Genomic DNA, 24,298 nt, shown 5'->3' with positions numbered 1-24,298 from the left:
TGTCCTGGGATTCATTCAAAACATTAATTTGTTTGAAAAATAGTAAATAAACAAATAAATATTTTTAAAATTTCACCGAAAGAGACAATTATATTGTTAATCGCAATTATTTCTCAGCCAACTGACTGTAACATTTGTAACATTTGGAATTGTTACAGCTCTATTTGTCTTAACTGATACGGCGTCACTGGAAAAGGAGTGATGAGGGATATACTGGACACACATTACGGTCCATGTTCGGCCATCCCAGCGTCCCTTTTCAGCACAGCCTTCACATTCTGTCCCACAATCACATCATGCGCCGACATCTAACTGTGAAATTATTTCAAATGAACTCAAAACTTCTTTTCTTTGGCGTGAAATTATTCAGTCAGATTCTAGACAAATTGCCGACCGCCTGTCCCACTTTTCGCCCACAACATTGCTTTTAACTCGTCGGCTAAATAGACGGCTTTGAGTGAATCACTTTTTAAAGCTAAGGCTTAGATCACCAGTTGCAGTATTTCAGGTTGTGTCACATACGGTCCAGACATGCCCTCAGTCTTCTTAAAAGTTAGAACAACAAGATGTTCAGAGGAAGGAAAATAAAAGGACCTGCATCCCTTTCTTTTAGAATTGTAATGTTATTGGCAACAGGCTTTGATCTGAATGTGTCTAACTCAGAATGTTGGTGGGGAAAAAAAATATATCCACACCTTCTCATTTCGCCTGTGCCTTTTGCTAAAATATGTCGTCATTTCGGGAGAGCGATCAAAGCCAGTCCCAGAAACAATAAGCCGCAGAGCAGCGAGCTTTGGGATCCGTGGACTTTTGCCCCCTGTGCTGTAAAATATAGCAGCGCCACAGTCAAAGACAGGGAGGTCTGTGGTTTCATTCTGTTGACTCTAAACAAACATATGATCACACACATTTTCAACAAACCTAAACTGCAAAGGCAGCAAAGCATTTGGTGATAAATTACAAACAAGAAAACTACAGTGAGGCCCTCATCAGAGATGTGATGTATGTATTATGTATAGATATTCCAGAGTCTATTCATAAATGTATAAATAACATATTAATGAACAGAGAGCGTAGACAAACTGCTTAGAGAGAAACTCATAAGGAGGAAACAGACTTGGAGCACTCTTTGACTCTTTGGCTTGGAGCATGCTGGTCAACACCAACCATGAAATAGAAGTACTTTAATTGTCACACACACACACTGAGCAGTGAGATGCAGCCTCTGCATTTAACCCATCTTTACACCAGTGAGCACACACACACACGAGAGAAGTGAGCACACGCACTATGAGCCAGGGCCAGGGACTGACTCCAGGTCTTTTTGCCGGTGCCCTGGTCAAGGTCACTGACAGGAGTACTAATCCTAGCATGCATGTCTTTGTGGTGGGAGGAAACCGGAGCACCCGGAGGAAACCCACAAACACGGGGCAAACATGCAAACTCCACACCGAAAAGACCTGGGATGGCTGGGATTCGAACCCAGGGCCTTCTTGCTGTGAGGCAACAGTGCGAACCACTGAGTCCTCGTGAAGCCCATGTTCCTGTTACCACCTCCTTCTGATTTAGCGATATATTTTGTCATATTTCATTCATTCAATCTGCATCATTTTTGTTTTGTTAGAACAAAAGTTGACAGGCATGTACTAACATATCAATCGCACGTTTACAGTTGTACAATTAGTACATAAATATGTGCATCTTTTAACATTTTCTGCTCTGGATTTGTACCATGTGTGACCAGAATCTATTTCTACACTGTGGGACTCATAAAGGGAAAAAAAAGGAAAATATATCTATAAATTGTTTACTTTCAAGAGGGTAACCAATGAAAATTTATCGTCAACATGTTAGTCAGCACACCTCATGCTCTGTGTCTTTGTCTGTTCTTTGTACTTCTGGCCACAACATCAAAAGACACATTGTGCTTGGAGACTCCATTGTGTAGTTGGCTGTGTTCCAAGTTCATGTTAGTGTCAGCTCCATCCCAAAAAAAAAAAGGGTTCGGCACAACCCTCTGAGTCCACGTGGAGACATGGAGCAGCTGTGACGAATCTCATTGCCCTTCACGTCCAGGTGTGAGACAGGCCCAGGTGATTTGTGGCTGTCGGAAAGGGCCCCGCTGAAGCGGCTGGTTAGAGCCAAGTGAGTCGTCAGACGCAGGCCATGAGTGCAAAAGGGAAAAGGGTGAAAAGAAAAAGAGAGAGAGAGAGAACGGGAGGAGGGAGGCATTCTCTAGATCCTCTGAGTAGCCGGTGAGTCAGACATAAGGAATGGCTTGTGAGGATGGGGCTTGAATGCAAGGTTTCTGGAGGAGAGAGGGAAAGAGAGAGAGAGAGAGAGAGAGACAGAACAAAGGAAAGAAAGACCTCCCTCCTCCTCTTTAGGCTCTTTGCTCCGTGCTTGTAAAAGACTATCAAAGGATCTGGGAGGGCAGGAGGGAGACGGCAGCCGAATAGCTAGCGTTGATGTTTGCCCGTTCAGAGACAGGGATTTACTGATAAACTCCTTCACCTCTGGTCATTAACGGCTATTAGTATTACTCAAATGCGCCTCGGAGTCTGACTAGTGCTTGAGTTTTGACCCAGCAGATGTAGCTTATAAGCTGTCATGGGGTTCTGTCTAAAGTCAGCTGAAACTGACTGGCCATAGAGTATGCTCCCATGGCCCTCGGAAATAAAGTAGAGAAACATAGATTGTCTGTAGGCATAGACAGACAGGTACATGTCTGTACATGTACCGACATGTACCGCACGGCAAATTGCTTTAAGGCTTTTATAAATTCCAAACGATTTATTGTCAGACGAAGTTTTAGTGTATGCGGAACATTTAACATGTGTGTTGCGGTAGTTTTGCTATCGCCTGCCTCATAGCCGGCATTTCTTCTCTTCCAATAAAAGGTTCGTGTCTGTGTCTGTAATTACCTGTGATTTATGATGTGTTAATGAAAGTATGCCCATGTGGCCAAAGTTAAACAGCCACAAACTTTTTCACATTCTGTTTTCTAGAGTGGAGAGCTGAGTCACACAGCCCCAGAAATTCCAGCTTTTTTTTTTTTCTCCGAGCAGTATACATTCATTTCTCGAGATCTCTGAGAAGTCAGCCAACAGAAACAGAAAGAATAAACCACGATCGTGAGACATCACGTCCTCTGGATCAGGAAAAGCAGCCCGAAGATCAGACGGGAAGGAACGATCAGACAGGAAGGAAAGCATTCATCATTACCTATTAGAGAGACAAAATATGATCAGGGAGTCGTTGCATAATCCTGTTATGATAATAAAGTAAAATAAGGATGGCGTGATGGCCTGTGTTTATTTCCAAGAGAAATATTGGCGAAAAATGAGGAATATCACCTCTTTTAAAACGGGGAGGATCGCGTCTGCAGTTTTTCATCCGCTGTTTTTCAGTTAAATTACAGAGAGAGAGAGAGAAAAAATCCTTCGTTTCAACTAATAAATGACAATGTTTGAGCACTGAACAATTTGGGTTCAGACTCATATATAAAATTAACTGTTTTTTTATACACCATTACCAATTTAATTCAAGACCTCTCTCTTCACCGGCTCAAACCACAGCCCTTCCAAACCCAGTTTCTGTTTGAAGAACAAAACATTATAAGCCAGCACATAAAAATGATGTTCAACAGAGATCCACGGCCCTGCGGTAGACTTAGACATACACCATTAATAAGAGAGAGAGAGGGAGAGTTAAAGATAGATAGAGAGAGAGAAAGAGAGAGGTGGGAGATGGAAAAACTCTACTTTGTCTCAGTACTACTTTGTATCACACACAGTCCCTTTTTATCGTTCATTGACTCACTGTCGGGTGACCATATGGAAGAAGTAGGAGAAAGGCAAAACAATAAGATGTATTGTTGAGTATTCTGTATCTGTTAGAACACTGAGCATCTGTTTACTCCATCTGTGTGCGCTGTTTTCCACCCTTTCAGCAGGACGTGTTTAGATCAGTTTGTCAGTGCACCGCTGTGTCCTCTTACTGAGATCCTCTGTTGCTGTGTTGTGACTTTATGGATGGGAAAGTGTCCTCTTTTGGGCCTGTGTTTGAACTATGTTGTTTACAAAGGGGCTTTTGTTTGTTGTTGGGAGCCGCCTTAATTGAAGGCATTCAGATGTGCAATATGGAGAAAAGTTCGGTTTCCGCCGTGCCCTTCAGTGAGGTCTGTGGCCCTGGCAGTTGAAAACAGTTTATAGAAAATCCTTTAGAAAAACAGTGTGTGACAGCAGTTGTGTGTGTGTGTGTGTGTGTGTGTGTGTGTGTGTGTGTGTGTGTGAGAAAGAGAGAGAGAGGAGTGAAAGACAGCAGTTCTTTCTCAGCCAGACTCTCAGTTTATACCTTGGTCTACGAGTCCACTTTCTCCTTCAACTGACTGAGTAGACTACTGGAGCTAAAAAGCTGAAAATCAGGGTTACGTGTGTGTGTGTGTGTGTGTTTGTGTGAATACAGATGCTTTGACACAAACACCTTTCTCTTCATTACTGAGGTATTCTCTTGCCCTGACTGCTGGTAGGCCCAGCTGAATTTGGAGTGACTTTTGAAGTTGACACCAGCAAAAGGCTAACAGAGGCGCTTTGTTGCCTCGGATTTCATGATCGCTATGGGGACGTAGGTGTGAGAGAGACACTGGCAGCAGATGGAGACGAGGAGGAGGATGACGAAGGCTTTTTGTGCTTCACAGATGCTGCTTTTGTGGTTTCTAAGCGACTGGCCAGTTGGCCAAATGTGATGTCATCGCTACGACCTTTCTGAGGCTGGAAACTTACCCACTGAATAGCGAGTGGTCATACTGCTTGTCCCTCTCAACACATGTTCATAACTTGTCAGGAATTCCACAATCATCCCGCAAACCTCCCCCTCCGTTGTCATTTTTTCCCGGTCTTTGGTAACATAATCCCGGGATATGGGCCATGTTCTCTACGCACAAGCAATCTTTAAAAATTTTCCAAATTAGTTAAGGAATGTCATGGTCTGGTGAATTTTGATGTTTGCTGGTATTGATTTAAGGCCCTTGACTTGTAACCTGTGCATGACCTAATATTTCTCGTCACAGGAATCCAGAGTGCAATCGTGGATCTCGTTCCTGCTCTCACTAGAAAGAGTCACATCCAAAAGTTAGGAGAGGAAAGTTACGACGCTTAAAGTGGAAGTTATTTTTTGAAGAATTAAATAAACTGGAAAGATGTGGCACATAAAATCTTTAACCGTCCTCTCTGCTCACCCCGCCCAAATGACGCCTAATAAAACCCAAACATATAAACATGAAACACGTAATTGACCTACAGTAAAAACCCCGTTGCCAGTGGACTCTGGAATTGACGGACTGCTCCTAAATGTTGACACCACTTTATTCTGCAAACTGGGACAGGCTAAGCGAGACTGACTTTGACAAAACCCACACCAGTTAGAAATGGACAGTTTAGGGTCATGCATGCTTAAATGTCTCCACTAAAAGCAGAAAATGGCAGTTATTGTGTAGTTTGAGCTATGGGAGCGTTTGAACCACAAAATGCATTGGTAAGCCAGTCGTAGTAATGGATAGTTACCAAGAGGTTTGATGTTGTTCTCTGGCCAAGGATAATGGTTTTTATGCTTCCAAGCTTAATGTAATGCTACAGGCTGCTTTTTGATAAATGACAGGCAGCTTCAGGCAAATGTGTTATTTATGACTAATGATATTTAATTATAAGTTATCGTGTTTTAACTAACACCGTATACTGATACGGTCTCAATGATATAGGGGAACACTAGCCAATAGCAACAGACTTAAAGAACAGTTACAAACTGTTGTAAAGAATGACCAATGAGTAGCAAATGATATGGGCTTTCATGGCCACACAATATCTCTTAAAGGGAAAACATATTAATAATACAAAAACATAAGAAGAAAAAAAAATATTTTCAACTCATCTGACTTTTACTGTTGGCTTTGCGTTTCAGGTCTGGAAAGAAAGTCTGGTCCCCAACTGTATTAGAAGACTGCAAGACAACAAGCCCATACTCAGGGTCTGAGTCACAGGTATTCAACCATGTGTGTTTACATGCAGTATATAAAACATAGCTGTCAGTACTTCATATCCGTTTATACTGCCCAGGCCCATGCCGTTTAGACAAGACACGGCTTTCAATTGTTTACCGATATTGAAATGTCAGCACAGTGGTTATGTTTGGCTTGTGAATATTGCCTGTGCTGAATGACGAGGTTTGCATATTAAAGACTTGATGTATGAAAGGTAAACAAGCATTCAGCGAGCAAAACAGTATCTGAGACAGATGAGAAATGGCCGTGCGATCGGTCACGTTGACCGACTGAAGTGAAGCTAAACCAGCGTCTTAACTCTGTAATCTAGTGACATTGGAGTAGCCACTGGACAAATAAACTTTGAAATCCTGTAATGCATTCTGAATGAATTTTAACATAGATGCGTGAGCATGAGTAATGGGTACAGAAATGCTTTATGAAAGGGTGAGTGCAGACAGGCTTTAAAGCTTACTTTTGAAATGTAACGCATACATCAGTCATCAGACATGAACACAAAATACAAAGAGTTCTTAACAAACCACTCCATGACCTAACCTGTATTTCATAATCCCATCATTGTTGAAAACCCAAAGAGTTATTAATTGAAATTTATGGCCATGTAATAATTGACACTGATTTTATTTTGTCTTTTCTATATCCGATAACTACACTGAAAAAGAGGCCGACCATCTAGTCTGTCCTGTGTAAAAAGAATTGGTCATCATTGTAATGGTAGCAGCAGATACAGGTATTTGGAAGCAAAGTGATAATAAAAAGCGACTCTAAAGTAGCAGTTTATGGATTGCTCAATCCTCCATAGAGCTGTTACTAGCTATTGTGATTGACAGGCGCTGTATTTGACTTCTGCATTAACTTGGATCTGTGCTAATTTTATTGTTACTGCACTCTTCATATAAGTATTGTAGCTGATGTAACAAACCGAAGGCTTGTTTTTATCATTCAAGGAGTTGAAATCAGGTGAGATAGCTCAATGGCAAAAGTGAGTCATCTTCAGCGACTGGGTGAAGGAATGCTGATTTGGAAGGATTCTATTTCTTGCCTTTACCCGTCTCAAGATGAGCACACAATCAGTTATGATGAACACAGGAGCGTTTTGTTTTTGGTCATGATACTGTTCTCTCAGTAATGAATGAGGTGACAGATAACCCTGTTCAACCAAGAGAGAACCACCAATGGGAGGTGCAGATTCCCTGCAGTGGCTCAGAGGAACATTGTATATCACAGTATCAACTGACCCCCAAGGTCTTGTGTTGATTAATGTGAGGAAATACCAAACCAGAGCAAGGGGAGCAATGCTTCGCACGCCAAAACAAGGGAATGCGACAGATATCTGTGCCTCTATGTATGCACAACCTGAGGAAAGCTGAACTGTGTCCTCGTAACAAGGCTGCAGGGAGCTTTAAATCGCCTCATTTCTGTTCCCATTCTTAAGGTGGGGATGTTTGAATTCTCGTGTCATAGGATATCGTTGAAAAAACGTACAAAGGAATGTCTTGATACAGCAGGAGATTTCAGAACACACTAAGACATTTGGAGCGCGTTCACAAAAATCCACCCCAATATTTTCTTTGGGATGTCCAACTTATCATTGATTAGACTGTGAGAGAGAAGTGATGAGATGTTTTCTGGTTTACACGGTGAGGACCCTTACTGGTATACAGTAAACACAGGTTTCTGGGGTGACACCTAAAAAAGCAAACAGTTGATTCGTCAGACTGGGTGGTCCAGTCTTTCATTTACATTGTAAATTACCTTACAAAACCATTGTTACTGTTATTGTTATTTTATTTTATTTCAGGTTTTCCTAAGCTTGTCTTTTCCAACAGACAGCGAGTTTATCTTCCCTCCCATCTCTCACGATCTGTCACAGATCGAGACCATATTTTTCCCCAAGTGGAAAATTTCTTGAGTGTTGTGCTAACCGAGGATTTTGTCCTACCGTTGGACTCATCTACTTGCTTCAGCTCACTGATGAATCAGTCTGGACTGAATCTAAAAGTTACCTCATGCTGATGTTTGGAGGGATGTGTGTCTTTTCCTCTCTATTGGTCACTTTCAAAGGCAGGGGACTAATTGTGGGCTACATCTGTCTGCTGTTAGCTTACATAATGATTGTGACCAATGCTAAGGAATCTTGTGAGGCTAAGGTGAAATCTTGTCAGGCTAAGGTGAACTCCAGTGGTTGCGGTCAGCAAAATCAAGAAGATCTCCTTCCTCGTTTCTGACTAATTGTTAGAGAGTGGAAGGTAATTTTTCTGCTGCCAATCATGACCTTGTTTTGGCAGAGAATTCTTCCAAGTTCCATGACTGTTTTGGAGGATATGACAAACTTATTGAGCCTCATCCTTTTCATGGCTTCCTGTAATAGCAGGAAATGGAACATATCACCATCATTACAAAAAAGGGGCAGAGTGATAGAGAGAAAAGAAACCAGTGAGTGAAAACCCACTCACTCAGCCATCAGGTCATTTCTGCTGTGTCTTGAGATGGTTTATATGATGAACAGCTGCAGCTCAATAACCCTGCTGACCTTGAGAAGTTCATCTCTACGCTGGAAGCACTTTACCCACTGATGGACTCAGCCTTCCTATGCTTTACCAAAAACAATTCATCCTTCCTATGCATTAGCAAAAACAGTTGTTGTTCAGAGCTTCTTAGGATGCCTCTGGTTCAGCGGTGACATCACAAAGGTCTCGACCATTCAGGACATGTCCCACAACCTATAGCCATAATGTTTGGATGAGACTGTTGTTATTGAAATGCCAGATACCCTATTAAGATGCAAAATTAAGACTCAAGGTGTAAGATATGTTCTTTTCTTTCTTTTTTGAGCGTGATTCGGTGAGTGGCTCTGCAAAATTAATTATTCAAGGAAAGTAAGAGAATGCACTCTCTCTCTGCAACCTGTCCTAACAAAAATGTTCATTTTATCTATATTAACTATCTTATCTTATCTTATCTTATCTTATCTTATCCTATCCTATCCTATCTATCTTTCAGAATTTTGTGATGCCATTGTTTATTCTGCATACATGCCAGAATCTTTACTGATGTGTATGTGGGAATGTCAGTTTGTAGTGTCAGTGAATTAGACAGACGCCAGTGTGAGGAAGGTGTTAATTTACAGCTTAAATGCACCATACTGGCACGTTTCAGTGTGAGCACCTGGGAAGCCAGTAATTATCTAGAGTGGGAAATCTCTTATTTAAGGACGACAGAACATGGGGTGATCAATGAGGACAGTCTGTTTAGATTTTTTTTTTTTTTTTTTTAACACGGAATCACGTTATGCTTGCTGCAGGTTAAAGGTACGTACCAAATGAATGAGGGTCCACCACATAATCTTATTACTGGCATTGGTTAGACACGAAAATCAGATGCAAGCATTTTTTCTTATACTCTGAGCTGTGTCTGGCTGCATTTCCCAGCCGACCAGGGTTACAGAAGTAAGCGAATTGCATATTTGCCTTGACATATATTCTCACCATGTTGCCAGTGGTCTTTTTCTTCAGACAGATATACTTACCCACTTATGTCAAAACCAATAAGGCTTTTGGCGTATTTGGAACCTCACTATCTCAGGGAATCCATTTTATATGCTCACTCAGAATTTGCAAGTCATGGCAAGAGCCCTTAAAAAACTGTATTAATATACTTATTTCATTTCCCATGTGTTTCTTCAGTGTCTAAACAGCAGATGCATTCTTCATTTGCAAGACCACTGTGGCTTTTTCTTCTGGGCTGGACCAATAGGAAGGCAGTACAGAGAGAACACACATCACCTCAATTCCCATCTGTACCGACGCAGCCAAGCCCAGAGCCCTTTTATTACTCTTGACAGTTCGGCTCAGCGCATAACAGAGAACCGTAATTTTTTCATTACTCGGAATTTTTGTTACCTCAGAGAGCCAGCATGAGATGGTATCTCCTTTATGAATGGAACAAGTTGTCTGTCTCCCAAAAGCAGTCAGGAATGATGAACCAGCTTTTAATGACACTCGCACAATAAACGTCACGTTAGATTTACTCATTTTCTTCCATAACATAGTTTGTATTTTTCTACAGTAAAATAAAGTTAAACAACAAGACCCCTCAAATGTCCCTTATCAGACAATAATTCAAATTGTCATTCATACAATTTTTTTAGTCAGTAGTGATCACTAACAGAATAGTTTAATAGTTCCACCTTCCTTTCCTGTTTTTCTACACACAACTTGTCCTCATTTGCCACAGTTAATGAAAAAGTAATAACAAAGCCCACGCGATTGCTTCAGGGTTTTTTTTTTTGTTTGCTTTTGTTGTTTTGTCTTGTTTTCTTTTGTTTTGCTTGGTTTTCATGAAACTGTATGTTTCAGATTTAGTGTTTTCGAAGGGTTATGGTAATTCAGGCCTGGAGGACAGAACAGAGTTCACCTCTCTTGTGACAGAGGGATAATAAGAAACAGGTCATGAACCTGTGATCCTACTTAATGGTTGTTTGGCTAATAGTTAGCCTCAGGTACAGAAATGAGCAATTAGCTGATAATTTTCCTGGAAATCTAAGTATGTTTTCATTGGGGAAAAATGTGGACGGTGTTTTGTCCTTACGGAGTGGTGAGAGTCTGTCACTCCTGCCACCCGCTCAGACTGACTTTTCACCGTTCATTTCGAACGCGGTAAACCCTGCAGTTGCAGCATGTCGGTAAAATGTGATGTTGTGTTTAATTAGCAGTGTTATCTCAGGTTGATTAGTCTCTGAAGGGAGACCCATCACAGGGTTCTCCCATCTGCAGCAGACATCTGACTTCAGTTAGTCTTCTTCCTCCTCCCTTTGCCTTCACCAGATACAACACGATTGTATAAACAGTTGTTAATCTCCATTCACGCTCCACGTCAGCTTTATTAATAACCTTTTTTTTTCCTTGGCTAGGGTTAGAGGTAGGTTAACCCCCAGTCTTTGTAGTATGTGTGTTTTTTCCCTTTTGTTTCTGTAAGAGTTTGTCCTTTTGTCTCACTCCTTTCTGGTGGAGATTTCAGAATCCCTGGGCCAGTCATCCAGAACCAAAGGCTACAGTTGGCTCCGGCTGAAAACCAGGTCAGAGAAAGCTGACTGTGCTCAGGATTTACAAGCAGACATGACTGTTCGTCATAAATATTTGCATCAGCTCTCCCAGATTCTGGAGCTCTCAGGACTTGGAGCCTCTTTGCTTTGCTGTTTCTCTTTTCAAGATGTTATTTTTAGATGAAAATTTATGTCCAAACAATTCTCTTGACAAAGTCTGTTTCCCTAGAATGACAGTGAAACAGACCGGTTCCTAGCAACAACCAATCCGTGGACAGAATAACAAGGAAAAGTTGTCAAGCGATATATACGCTAAATGAAGCGATAGACACACCAGTTTACTTGGTCCACCCACCTCAGTGCGGGATTGAACCTCTGAGGCCTCCAGGACAGCTTGAATTCTTTGGGGCCTGGATCCTTGAAGGTGTTGGAAATGTTCCAGGGGGGAAGCTGATTTATGATGGTGACAATGATGACATCACGGAAGTGTTGTGAATTGGGCGGTGGTACATATTCAGATTCAGATGGGTTGTTCAGATGGGACAACTCATCTGAAAGCCCAAAGATGCTATTTTGGTTCAAGGTTTGGAGATTGCACAGGCCACTGGAGTAAAGTCATGCAACAGGAACTGGGATCTGTCTCATTGGCCGTTGTTTTTTCCACTCTTCAGTTGTCTAGCGTTGATGCTCACATACTTGCTGGAGTGTCTTTTTGTTTTTAGCTGACAGAAGCGGAATCCGTAGTGGGGTTTTTTGCTGTCATAATCCATCTGTGCCAAGGGCTTCTGACTTGTGTACTCTGAGATGCTGTTCCACACAGCACTGCTGCATTGCAGTTTTGCTTCTTCTTCTTCTTTTTTTTTTTTTTTTTTTTTGCTGGTTAGCTCACATAGCTCTAGCCATAGTTAGCCACATAGTTCTGGCCATAGTTAGCCACATAGTTCTAGCCATAGTTAGCCACATAGTTCTAGCCATAGTTAGCTCACATAGCTCTAGCCATAGTTAGCTCACATAGTTCTAGCCATAGTTAGCTCACATAGCTCTAGCCATAGTTAGCTCACGTAGCTCTAGTCACAGTTAGCCACATCGTTCTAGCCATAGCCACATAGTTCTAGCCATAGTTAGCCAGTTGTCACCTCTCTAGCAATATACTTTTCAGCTGACTGCTCCTTCCTTGTTGCATTAGTCTTGGTAAATCCCAGGCACTGTCATGTGTTCACAGCCAAAGGCAGCCAGTGTTTTGAGGACTGTGTAACTAGCACATATGGCATAAAAACTCATACCGCACTAAGAGACACAATGGATTCTAATTTTACCCATTCTGAAGTTGAATAGTAAAGTCCATCAGAGGCCTGTTTGCCTGCTTTACACAGCTAACCAGAGTCACATGACTTACTGTCCACTGGAGCAATCCATTTTTGTGACTGGGTGGTGTACCTAATAAAGTGGCCACTGAGCCTGTGTTGTGTTTGATAAGAAACTCTTTGGATATGGACAGAGTATCAACCTCAGCTGCTTTCATAGCCGTGTAAGTGGCTTTTATTTCTGTTTGCACAGGGCAAATAAATCAATTTAATGAGATGTTGTGGTTACACAGATTTATTAAATGAAAAGCACACTAACCTCTGCATTTAAAAAAGCAACGCAGAAGGTGGTGGGGGAAAAAAAAAAAAAAGTTATAGGTTCTCAATGTTACCAACCTGGCACTTTCATAAGCTGTGCACCAGATGTGTGGACCAATAAATCTGCCATCTTCAAAACTCACATACCTATTTCCATAAGACAAGAGAATGAAGCAGAAAATGTCATGAAAAAGACATAAAGAAACTTTGTTGTTAACCTGGTGTGTGGAGGATGTTCTACGGTTTTCTTTCTTTCTTTCTGTCTGACTGTCTGTCTTTCTTTCTTTCTCCCCCCCACTCTCTCTCTCTCTCTCTCTCTCTCTCTCTCTCTCCCACTATCCCGTTTACCGTCTCCTTTTCTCTCTGTCTGGTCACTAAATGCATTCCCTTTCACTTGTATTGTCATGCATTTCGGAGGTGCCTGCCCCTCGTCATGTTCTGAGCAGAGCTAGTTGTCCATTTTAGCTGACTTAGACATTCGCTGGCTGGCTCTCATCCCTGTACTCATGTTTACAGGCTTGTCACGAGAGGAGACATTTATTGCCATGTTATGGAATACTTGGTAAAATAATAGACAGGGATTTTTCCTTGTTCTCCATTTCTGCTGACGCACAAACATGAGATAGTGTGTATATTCCATCAGAGATCACAGCGAGAGAAGAGGGGAATCAGAAGAGAGCTGGCAGACTGTTCCGTCTATATATACTAACAAAAAGAGGAGCTGTCAGAAAGATGACAAGACAGCAGAGAGACAGACGGAAAGAGAAAGGAGTTTATTAGATTAACAGAAAGTACAGTATGGAGAGAGAGAGAGAGAGAGAAACAGAAATAGAAAGAGTACACTAGCCAGTCATAGGACATGAGAATGGAAGGACTGACAAGAAAGGAAGTGTTGTTAAGAGAGTGAGGTGTGTCTCTTGGCTATAATGTCAGAAAATGAGGACAACATGAAGAGTCTAGGAACTACTTCTGTTTCTGTAAACATGATACGTTTTAGTTTAACTACGTCTTACGACGCTCTAGTGTTTCACCTTCAGACGCACGGCTTAAGCAGTACCCAAACGCGCTATTCCTGTTTCTGACAAAGTGTTTATGAAAAGATAAGATAAAATGCACATTACCCTTGCTAAGTAACGAATACAAACAGTGCAGAACACATGAATCAGAAATTATAAGATCATCAAAAGCTTATGCAACATGTTTCTTTCCCTACCAAGGCTGTTGCAACTACATTGCATCCTTCATCAGAGGTTTTATCAGCAGAAGATTCGTAGGCTGTAAATATCCCTTCCAAGGCCGTCAGAACCCTGTGTGGGAGTGTTTAGGCTTTGAGTTATGATTTAGCCAGTCTGCTTCTTTTTTTTTTGCCCCAAATCACCTCTTGAGTATGCTTTCATTTCCATTTATTTTCCAGGCGGGAAACCTTTCAAGAACTTAGCGACTGCTTAGTTCTGATAAACCGCTATGGGAATTTTTTTTTTACCAAGCCTTTCTTCCTCCCATTGATAAACATACCCAAACCAAACGCCAGAGTTGCTATGGTGAATTTTTGGATTGTGATTTTAATAATTCTGTCTCCTCACAGATATGAAACAGAGCTGCTCCGTTTGGCATTGCTCTACCGTTCTAATGACTCCTGTGTTTTCCTTTGCCAGACCTTCCAACCTATCAGCGGTGGAAATACTCCAAAACCGAGAAGCCCCATCCAGTTCACACCCGTCAACAACATCAGCCCCAGACCAAGTGTCCAGTACAATAATCCAGTCGGGCTGTATGCAAACAACAACGGGAACGGTCCCCTGGCCAGGCAGATGGCCGGCCTTGATCTCAGCTCTCCAAACAGGTGAGCCATGGCAGCCGGTTTAGGCAGGAGTTCTGTGTTCTCCTCTGCAGTTGCTCCATTCTCGACTTAAGCCCAATCCTGACGGAGATTAAGCGGCTGAGTCCAAAAGCTCCGCTCATGTTTTTATGCCTGCTAACTATTGCATGTGTTTGATTTATTAAAGTAAAAAAAAAAAAAAGATTAAAGTGATGGTGAAAAGTATTAAACTGAATTAGTCATACATCTGCAGTAAAGCATGTTCAGATCTACAGAGGAGCAAAGATAAAAGTCTGGAGAGATGAGTCCACAGTGGGAGTGTGGGTGCCTATGTGTGTTTGTGTGTGTGTGTGTGTGTGTGTGTGTGTGAGTGAGTGTGTGTGTGTGCCTGTGTGTGTTTGTGTGTGTGTGTGTGTGTGTGTGTGTATGAATGCATGATGCATGCTAGCAATTCTGACCTCTGGGCGAAGAAGTATTCAAGGATGTCTCTTCACACTAAACCTGTCAACAAATCTATACTGTTGTCTGCCAGCACTGTGAGGAAGTGTATACCAAACATGGTCCCCTGTGAATGAGACAAATCACTCTGGCCAAGCCAAGGATCTAGACAGCTGTGCTGAATAATACAAAAAAAAAAGAAATATGCACACACACACACAGACACACACACACACACATTTATGTATGATTTTGCAAAGCTGTGGAAAATGTTGTGATGTATAGAGGGGCTAAGCTGTTTTGTTTTGTTCTGAAATATAATGGAGAGAATGCAGGGTGTTCCGTCTTCCTCACAAACCCTAACATACATTACAATTTACAACCTTTGGCTCCAAGTCCGCAGAACCTGTTCATTTACGCATGTTTTTCATATCAACATATGCTCTCTGATATTGGTATAGTTTCATGCTAACAGTTTGTTCACAGTTGAATTAGAACAACATACCTTTGCATTGCGTGTTTTTTGGAAGAGAACTTATGACTTCAAGTGATTACATAGTTATGTAATGCAAATATTAGTTTATGAGGCCTGGTAACGGTGGAATTCCTAATCAGATCTTTATCAAGTCTGTGTAATTGAAATATTTTCAGGCTGATTTGCAGCCACGAAAGTTGCATTAGACCTCGGCAAATTTTTCGTCAGCTGTTGAGAGTTTAGAAAGGGATTTGGTTTCTCAAGTGCTCTTGCATCTGCAGACTCCTCTCGTGTCGTGCCCTAGTGTTTCTGTGGAAACAAACAATGTTTATCTCGCGCGACCACAGTGTTGTTGTGAGCCTGACCTCTAGGTCATTCCTGAAAATGGATTTAACACCTTGGTCTGTTGTGTTTGGCCCGTCTCCAGCCCTGAACCTCCACTGCACTCCCCGGCGAGCCGTAACGGATTTGACACGGAGTCCGACGTCTACAAGATGCTGCAGGACGCGGAAGAGCCTGTGTCAGCTCCCAAACAGTCAGGCTCCTTCAGATACCTCCAGGGAATACTGGAGGCCGAGAATGGAGGTGAGCGAATCCTCCTCATCTCCCCTCTCTGTCTCTCTGTCTCCGAGAACGACTGCCACATGCACGTTTTAGAAGAATTTTGTTTAGCTTGAGGATGTTTTTCTAAGTCTTTTGTAAGACTTGATCCTCAGACTTGATTTTCTATTGTTGTGGAAAGACTTTATTTTTCTATCGAAAAATAGCTTTTAGTCAAATGGTTTTGGGGTGAGCTTCCACATGCCACGAACAGTTGGTGTTGCTAAAGTTACTCCTTTCAGAGAATTAGCAGAAACTCAACCTGTGTTGCAAGACAAAATGAGGAGGTTTTATTGTTCATGGACAAAGCTGGAGTTGATTCCTCGTTCTAAATAAATTAAAATGTTCAAAAACGACAGTACTTCTGATGGTTGCAGTTATGTTAAACGCAATTTAGAACATTCTGCCTGTACCATGTTCTCTTGAGTGCTATTTTCATGTGGCATGTCTGAGAGACAACCTGTCAGTAGCAAAACCGTGTCATGACTAAGAAAATTCAAAAGCAAAACAAAGCAGAAAAGATGAGACACAACAGTTCACAGCTTAATCTTCACTCTCTCTCTGTTTTTTTTTTCCCCTGTCCGTGTAATTTAGTTAATGTAGCCCTAAAGATTTGCAGGTGGTAAAGGAGCGTTAACAGTAGGGAGCCAGTAATGATGTGTAAAAGGGTTTTATCGGCCCTGTTTCATCCTGCTGTGTTATCTTAAAAGCAGTTTTGACAATCCAACTCAGCACCTCAGGCAGCTACATGCCTTTGGAAGATCACAGGATCTCACTGTCTTATATGGTATTAGTAATTACACTTGTCTCTCTCTCTCTATCTTTAACTCTCCCCCGCTCTCTCTCTCTCTCTCTCTCTCTCTCTCTGCCTCTCTCTCTAATGGAAAGCGATGCCTGAGGTGGGGTTATTTAACCATTCATCACGTTTTGTTCAGTGGGACGAGCCTATTTAGGAAGGCTTGGCCTCTTTGAGACTGTAGGACGATAATGGACATGGAGGACTCTGTCTCCAGTGAGAATCATCACTCAGATTAAAGATGGCATCAGTAATGTTGTTTATGTCACGGATCAGTGTTGTTTTTTTTCCCACACATTTCTCATGAGAGAGGGTAAGAGATGAGACTGCTCCAAACTTAGCCCTGACATGTACTCTGAATATTCTCATATTCCAACAAACAGTCCTCTCACGAACAAACATCTCTCACTTAGTTTGTAGTATGTGTGTGGGCGTGAACATGTGTGTGTGTGTGGTGTGTGCGTGCCTGTCTGTGTGTGTGTGTGTGTGTGTGTGTCTGTATGTGTGTGTGCGCGCGCGCGTGTGTGTGTGGTGTGTGTGCGTGTGAGTGTGCCTGTCTGTGTGTGGTGTGTGTGTGTGCGTGTGTGTGTGCGCGCGCGCGCGCGTGTGTGTGTGTGTGTGTGCATGTGTGTGTGTGTGTGTGTGTGTGCCTGTTTAGATGTGAAATGATTCACAGGGACTCTCTATGATAATCAGTCATATTTGACATTTCTTGTCAGACGCTCCCTGTTGCCCGGAACCATTTAACATACAGTAATAGATGTGAGGGTACAGCAGATGTCATTTTTCTCTTAACTGACAGGAGACAAATCCCCTAGCTCATATTTCAACAAGTTTTCCAACAGAACATGATTTGCTTTTTGTTTTGTCTGAGGAGGGGCCTTGAAATATTGGTGAAATCATCAAATCATCAGACATAGGCTTTTCAACAAGGCCAGGCTTGTATCTATTGTGTTTCCTGTTCAGTACCTCTTATTGGGGTTTTTTCCACAGTAATAATTCACGCAAGGATTGAAATTCATAAATCGGTTCGATTTTTTAGAAAATTGAGGTCTTAGTCAAAACAAACAAATAATAAATAAATTGTCTTTACAAATAAAGACTTTAAATAAATAAAAAGTCTTCACAAGTTCAGATTGTCTGTGTACTGCAGTTTTCATTCTTGTGGTTAAAGAAAACACAACACAAGTATACTTTGTCTCCAGTAACAAATCAACCTTGTAAACCACAAAGCAAAAAAAACAAGAGAACTTTCCAAGGCTGTGCCAAAAGCATGAGTTGTCCAGTTCCTTTGAGCTCTGGCATCTCTTTCTGCCACAGTCTTAACCGTCTTAAAAGATCTTAACTGCTTTGGAAATGAATCAAAGGCAGTGCTTTGGGGTTAAGAGTTAATGGAGGGGTTAATTTGGAGAATAATGGCAGTAAACTAATGGCTACACAGCAAAGTAGCAAAACACCTACTCTCGTTCGGTGACTACCTAAAGGGACGCGTTGAGATGGAGAGAGACCGACACAAAGAGGTCATTAAAATGTCACAGAGATCTGAGAAGAGGGCTCTGTGGAGAAGCAGAGGTCTCAGAGCGGAGCCTCAGGACAGCAAGGTTAGGAGAGCTTTACGTTTAACTGGACAAATATGAAAAATCGAAAAGGGAAGAGAACATGCCAAAACAAGACGTATACAACCAAAGATAAATTACAGCCTAAGAGACAACGGTTGTGTTAAAAAAATAAACATCCTCATGCCATTGATAATTAATGAAATGAATGTGGAATGCGTGTGCTTCACGCTAGACGTGCACGTTGTGTAACATAAGTTAGCTCTGACTCCGCGTGGGTTGCGACCGGGCTTAGTGCAGTCGTGGGGATTTAGAGTTTAAGTGTTTAATGCTTTTTACCTGACCACAGTTTTAGCAGGGCGTTCTGGAACTGCAGTGGCCTCCTCTGCCAAGCCTTGACCTATTGGAATGCTTAGCCGCCATTGTTTTGTCCCTGACGTGGAATGTTTGCTCTGCCGTGACCAGGACTGGCAAAGGGAGAGAGAGTGAGAGAGGAGGAGAAGGAACCCTGCCAGGAGAGAGAGAGAGAGAAAATAAAATTTAAGAGAGAGAAATACTAGAAAATGGGGAGAGAGAGAGAGAGAGAAATACTTGGAAACGGGAAGAGAGAGAGAGAGAGAGAGAGAGAGAGAGAAAGCCAGAAGAAGTGAGAGAAAGAGAGAGTGTGGGTGAAAGAAAATGTGTGAGTGTTAAAAGGCGCTGCCAATTTTTTCCCCGTCGTTAGCCTTCTGCCTTGGCCTCGACTCTCCACCTGGACTAACAGGTCCCTGCAATGTTCAGCCATGTCGAGATGGTGAATGAGGGACCGATTTGGAACTAAAGTGTGAAGAACATTAATTCTACCCCAGCTCCAAAGCTTGAGAGCTCTGCTTTGTTCTTTGACTGCGAGCTTTGGAGGGATTCTGTGTTTGTGGCTAAGAGGGTTTTCCTGCACCTTTCATTAATAAATCAACTAATTTACTCCAAATCATGTCCTCAAGCGTTTCCGCAGCTGTGTGTGAAAATGTTTGTTTTCTTACGGGAAAGCAACCAAGATGTATTCGTCTCGGTCATGTGGGGGAATCTTTTGCTTGTGTATTGATACTGAAAAGATAGTTCTGGAAGTTTTGAAGCTAGGATGAAAAACTGAGGGATTATAATTGAGGAATTATTTTGAGTGATTATAATTTCTACCTGTGTGTTACTCTGAGGGATTATCATTTCTACCTGTGTGTTACTCTGAGGGATTATCATTTCTACCTGTGTGTTATTCTGAGGGATTATCATTTCTACCTGTGTGTTATTCTGAGGGATTATAAATTGTACGTGTTTGTTACCTTATAACTTCAACCTGTGTGTTACAATGAGGAATTCTAACCTGTGTCTGTGTTCGGTCCTGAGGTACTCTCTCCCTGTTTGTGTCCTAAGGTGTGTCCCCCACAGACAGATATGGCGCGAGAGGCCTGCGTTCTCCAGTCAGATCCCCAGTGCCTAAACTGGGAAGCCCCATCCCTGGACCTGTTTCCCCCATCGGCGGATTGCAGAAACTGCCTCAGTGCACACGCTGTGGTAATGGCATAGTGTGAGTATTACACCCTGTATCTCCTGTGTCACACTGCCCTGTATCTCCTGTGTTACACGGCCCTGTATCTCCTGTGTTACACTGCCCTGTATCTCCTGTGTCACACTGCCCTGTATCTCCTGTGTTACACTGCCCTGTATCTCCTGTGTTACACTGCCCTGTATCTCCTGTGTCACACTGCCCTGCATCTCCTGTGTCACACTTCCCTGTATCTCCTGTGTCACACTGCCCTGTATCTCCTGTGTTACACTGCCCTGTATCTCCTGTGTTACACGGCCCTGTATCTCCTGTGTCACACTGCCCTGTATCTCCTGTGTCACACTGCCCTGTATCTCCTGTGTCACACTGCCCTGTATCTCCTGTGTCACATGGTCCTGTATCTCCTGTGTTACACGGCCCTGTATCTCCTGTGTCACACTGCCCTGTATCTCCTGTGTTACACTGCCCTGTATCTCCTGTGTCACACTGCCCTGTATCTCCTGTGTCACACTGCCCTGTATCTCCTGTGTGTCACACTGCCCTGTATCTCCTGTGTTACACGGCCCTGTATCTCCTGTGTCACACTGCCCTGTATCTCCTGTGTCACACTGCCCTGTATCTCCTGTGTTACACTGCCCTGTATCTCCTGTGTCACACTGCCCTGTATCTCCTGTGTCACACTGCCCTGTATCTCCTGTGTCACACTGCCCTGTATCTCCTGTGTCACACTGCCCTGTATCTCCTGTGTTACACGGCCCTGTATCTCCTGTGTCACACTGCCCTGTATCTCCTGTGTCACACTGCCCTGTATCTCCTGTGTCACACTGCCCTGTATCTCCTGTGTCACACTGCCCTGTATCTCCTGTGTTACACTGCCCTGTATCTCCTGTGTCACACTGCCCTGTATCTCCTGTGTCACACTGCCCTGTATCTCCTGTGTTACACTGCCCTGCATCTCCTGTGTCACACTGCCCTGTATCTCCTGTGTCACACTGCCCTGTATCTCCTGTGTTACACTGCCCTGTATCTCCTGTGTTACACTGCCCTGTATCTCCTGTGTCACACTGCCCTGTATCTCCTGTGTCACACTGCCCTGTATCTCCTGTGTTACACTGCCCTGTATCTCCTGTGTTACATGGTCCTGTATCTCCTGTGTCACACTGCCCTGTATCTCCTGTGTCACACTGCCCTGTATCTCCTGTGTCACACTGCCCTGTATCTCCTGTGTTACATGGTCCTGTATCTCCTGTGTCACACTGCCCTGTATCTCCTGTGTCACACTGCCCTGTATCTCCTGTGTCACACTGCCCTGTATCTCCTGTGTTACACTGCCCTGTATCTCCTGTGTCACACTGCCCTGTATCTCCTGTGTTACACTGCCCTGTATCTCCTGTGTTACACGGCCCTGTATCTCCTGTGTTACACTGCCCTGTATCTCCTGTGTCACACTGCCCTGTATCTCCTGTGTTACACTGCCCTGTATCTCCTGTGTCACACTGCCCTGTATCTCCTGTGTTACACTGCCCTGTATCTCCTGTGTCACACTGCCCTGTATCTCCTGTGTCACACTGCCCTGTATCTCCTGTGTCACACTGCCCTGTATCTCCTGTGTTACACTGCCCTGTATCTCCTGTGTCACACTGCCCTGTATCTCCTGTGTCACACTGCCCTGTATCTCCTGTGTTACACTGCCCTGTATCTCCTGTGTTACACTGCCCTGTATCTCCTGTGTCACACTGCCCTGTATCTCCTGTGTTACACTGCCCTGCATCTCCTGTGTCACACTGCCCTGTATCTCCTATGTCACACTGCCCTGTATCTCCTGTGTTACACTGCCCTGTATCTCCTGTGTTACACTGCCCTGTATCTCCTGTGTCACACTGCCCTGCATCTCCTGTGTCACACTGCCCTGTATCTCCTGTGTTACATGGTCCTGTATCTCCTGTGTTACACTGCCCTGTATCTCCTGTGTCACACTGCCCTGTATCTCCTGTGTCACACTGCCCTGTATCTCCTGTGTCACACTGCCCTGTATCTCCTGTGTCACACGGTTCTGTGTCTCCTGTGTCACACTGCCCTGCATCTCCTGTGTCACACTGCCCTGTATCTCCTGTGTTACACTGCCCTGTATCTCCTGTGTCACACTTCCCTGTATCTCCTGTGTTACACTGCCCTGTATCTCCTGTGTTACACTGCCCTGTATCTCCTGTGTTACACTGCCCTGTATCTCCTGTGTTACACTGCCCTGTATCTCCTGTGTCACACTGCCCTGTATCTCCTGTGTCACACTGCCCTGTATCTCCTGTGTTACACTGCCCTGTATCTCCTGTGTCACACTGCCCTGTATCTCCTGTGTTACACGGCCCTGTATCTCCTGTGTTACACTGCCCTGTATCTCCTGTGTCACACTGCCCTGTATCTCCTGTGTTACACGGCCCTGTATCTCCTGTGTTACACTGCCCTGTATCTCCTGTGTTACACGGTTCTGTATCTCCTGTGTTACACTGCCCTGTATCTCCTGTGTCACACAGTTCTGTGTCTCTTGTGTTACATGGCCTAGATGTCTCCACTTCTGCTCAGACAAAGAATTTTTCATCTACATGCTAAATTGCCATTGATGTGCTGCATTAATAATACGGTAATGGACAGGCATATGTAGTGCATGAAAAGGCCCGCATGTAGCCATATTTAATCAAAGTAGATAACTTATCCATTCATGTCCAGTTGATGTCAGTGGGTAAGCTAAAAATTAGAATGATTGTGAAAATATGCTTTGATGACATTGTTATTCAAAAAGCAAAAGTCGAAATTATATGACATGTGAACAGAGAACTAAACTTTTGATATTCACACAAAACAGACACTCTTACCTGCCTAGCGGACAGGTGAGAGTGTATGAAAAACAGTCTTTCCTTAAACAAACAGCTGGAGTAGGAGATAATGGTAATGAAACCATACGAGGGTTGGTTTCGTTCAGCCTGCCTCAGCTTGCCTCAGTGCATCAAACGCAACCTCTCCACAGTTAAGGAAACCGATCCAGTTATTACCCTTAATCAATCATTATCCTGCCGTCTGATCTGCCCCATAGAAACCTGGGCTTATGGGTAATTGCCCCTCACAAAAACCTCTGAGTAAACACTGATGTCATTTAATAAGGAACTTCTAGGGAAGTGAGGCACAGTGTGTCCATTGTCAGAGCCCTCAGCACGTGGTTTGTGGGGTAGAGCAGAACACAGTTTTAACTATGGGAGTGAAAGAGCACAGGAGATCTAATGGGCCATGCCAGCAGAGTGAATTATGGGAAAAGCTGTATAGTCCTCCTGGATGTTAAGGTGTCCGTTTATTACATTATTCACGACCAAATCTGTCTTCCACGTAGTTAACTGGACAGATTCAAGAGCCTTTGGCAGCGCTTCCACACTCAATGTAAACGTTCTTTACACGGCTCTTTAACCATGTACACATACATACGTTCACAAACATCAATAAGTGTGGATGAATGTGACATGTAAGATGAATGTGACATTATGACATCACTGCCTTAGTGTCCAATGAAAACTCATCTCTCTAACTGTTCTGTGTGTTTACAGGGGAACCATAGTGAAAGCCAGAGACAAGCTTTACCATACAGAGTGTTTCATGTGTGATGACTGCGGCATTAACCTGAAGCAGAGAGGCTACTTCTTCATCGACGACAACCTGTATTGTGAGACCCACGCCAAGGCCAGGGTGCAGCCTCCAGAGGGTTACGATGTGGTGGCCGTTTACCCCAACTCCAAAGTGGAACTTGTCTGATTCTTCACCCACACACTTGTACACACACACACACACACACACACACAATCATACATACACACATTTAACTCACACATGCACACACACACACACACACACACACACACACACACACACACACACACACACACACACACATTAAACTCACAGTCACACACACACACACACACACAGATGCAGCATTTCATCCTACTCCAGAGCATCCAGTCATAGCACTGCTTGGCTGACAGAGGAAGGGCTGAGGGTCAGAGCTGGGGGGTCGTGTTTCATGCAATAAGAAGAGAAAGAGAAGAGCCCTTCAGACCTTTCACTTTCTCCTAAAGCCTCTGTCACTGACCACGTAACTCCTGTCTTGCTCTTAAAGCCTCTTTCACTGACCACGTAACTCCTGTCTTGCTTTTGATGGAACCTCTCTATTGTTTGTTATTACATTAGCTGCAGTACCGTTTTCCTGTTTTAACTCGATGTACTCATCTGGGGAATTGTTTTCTGTGTCGCCTAGTACTTTCTTCAGTAAGAAACACACTTAGCAACATGATAGTCACATAGCAGACT

General features: G+C 43.2%; 1 protein-coding gene across 1 annotated transcript in view; it reads left to right on the top strand.

Moving 5' to 3' along the window:
* pdlim4 (PDZ and LIM domain 4) overlaps window positions 1-23,782 on the top strand; it is a 34,602-nt gene extending 10,820 nt beyond the window's left edge. Inside the window, exons 3-7 of the mRNA XM_030793700.1 lie at window positions 5,959-6,037; window positions 14,380-14,567; window positions 15,884-16,041; window positions 19,816-19,969; window positions 23,539-23,782. Coding sequence (XP_030649560.1) covers window positions 5,959-6,037; window positions 14,380-14,567; window positions 15,884-16,041; window positions 19,816-19,969; window positions 23,539-23,743 — 784 coding nt within the window. The 3' untranslated portion in view covers window positions 23,744-23,782. The remainder of the gene's footprint in view (window positions 1-5,958; window positions 6,038-14,379; window positions 14,568-15,883; window positions 16,042-19,815; window positions 19,970-23,538) is intronic.
* The last annotated feature ends 516 nt before the right edge of the window (window positions 23,783-24,298 follow it).

This window comes from Chanos chanos, chromosome 16 (assembly GCF_902362185.1).
Source record: "Chanos chanos chromosome 16, fChaCha1.1, whole genome shotgun sequence".
Classification (NCBI taxonomy): Eukaryota; Metazoa; Chordata; class Actinopteri; order Gonorynchiformes; family Chanidae; genus Chanos; species Chanos chanos.
Note: the sequence above shows the minus strand (reverse complement) of the source record. Positions and strands in the feature narration are given on the sequence as shown.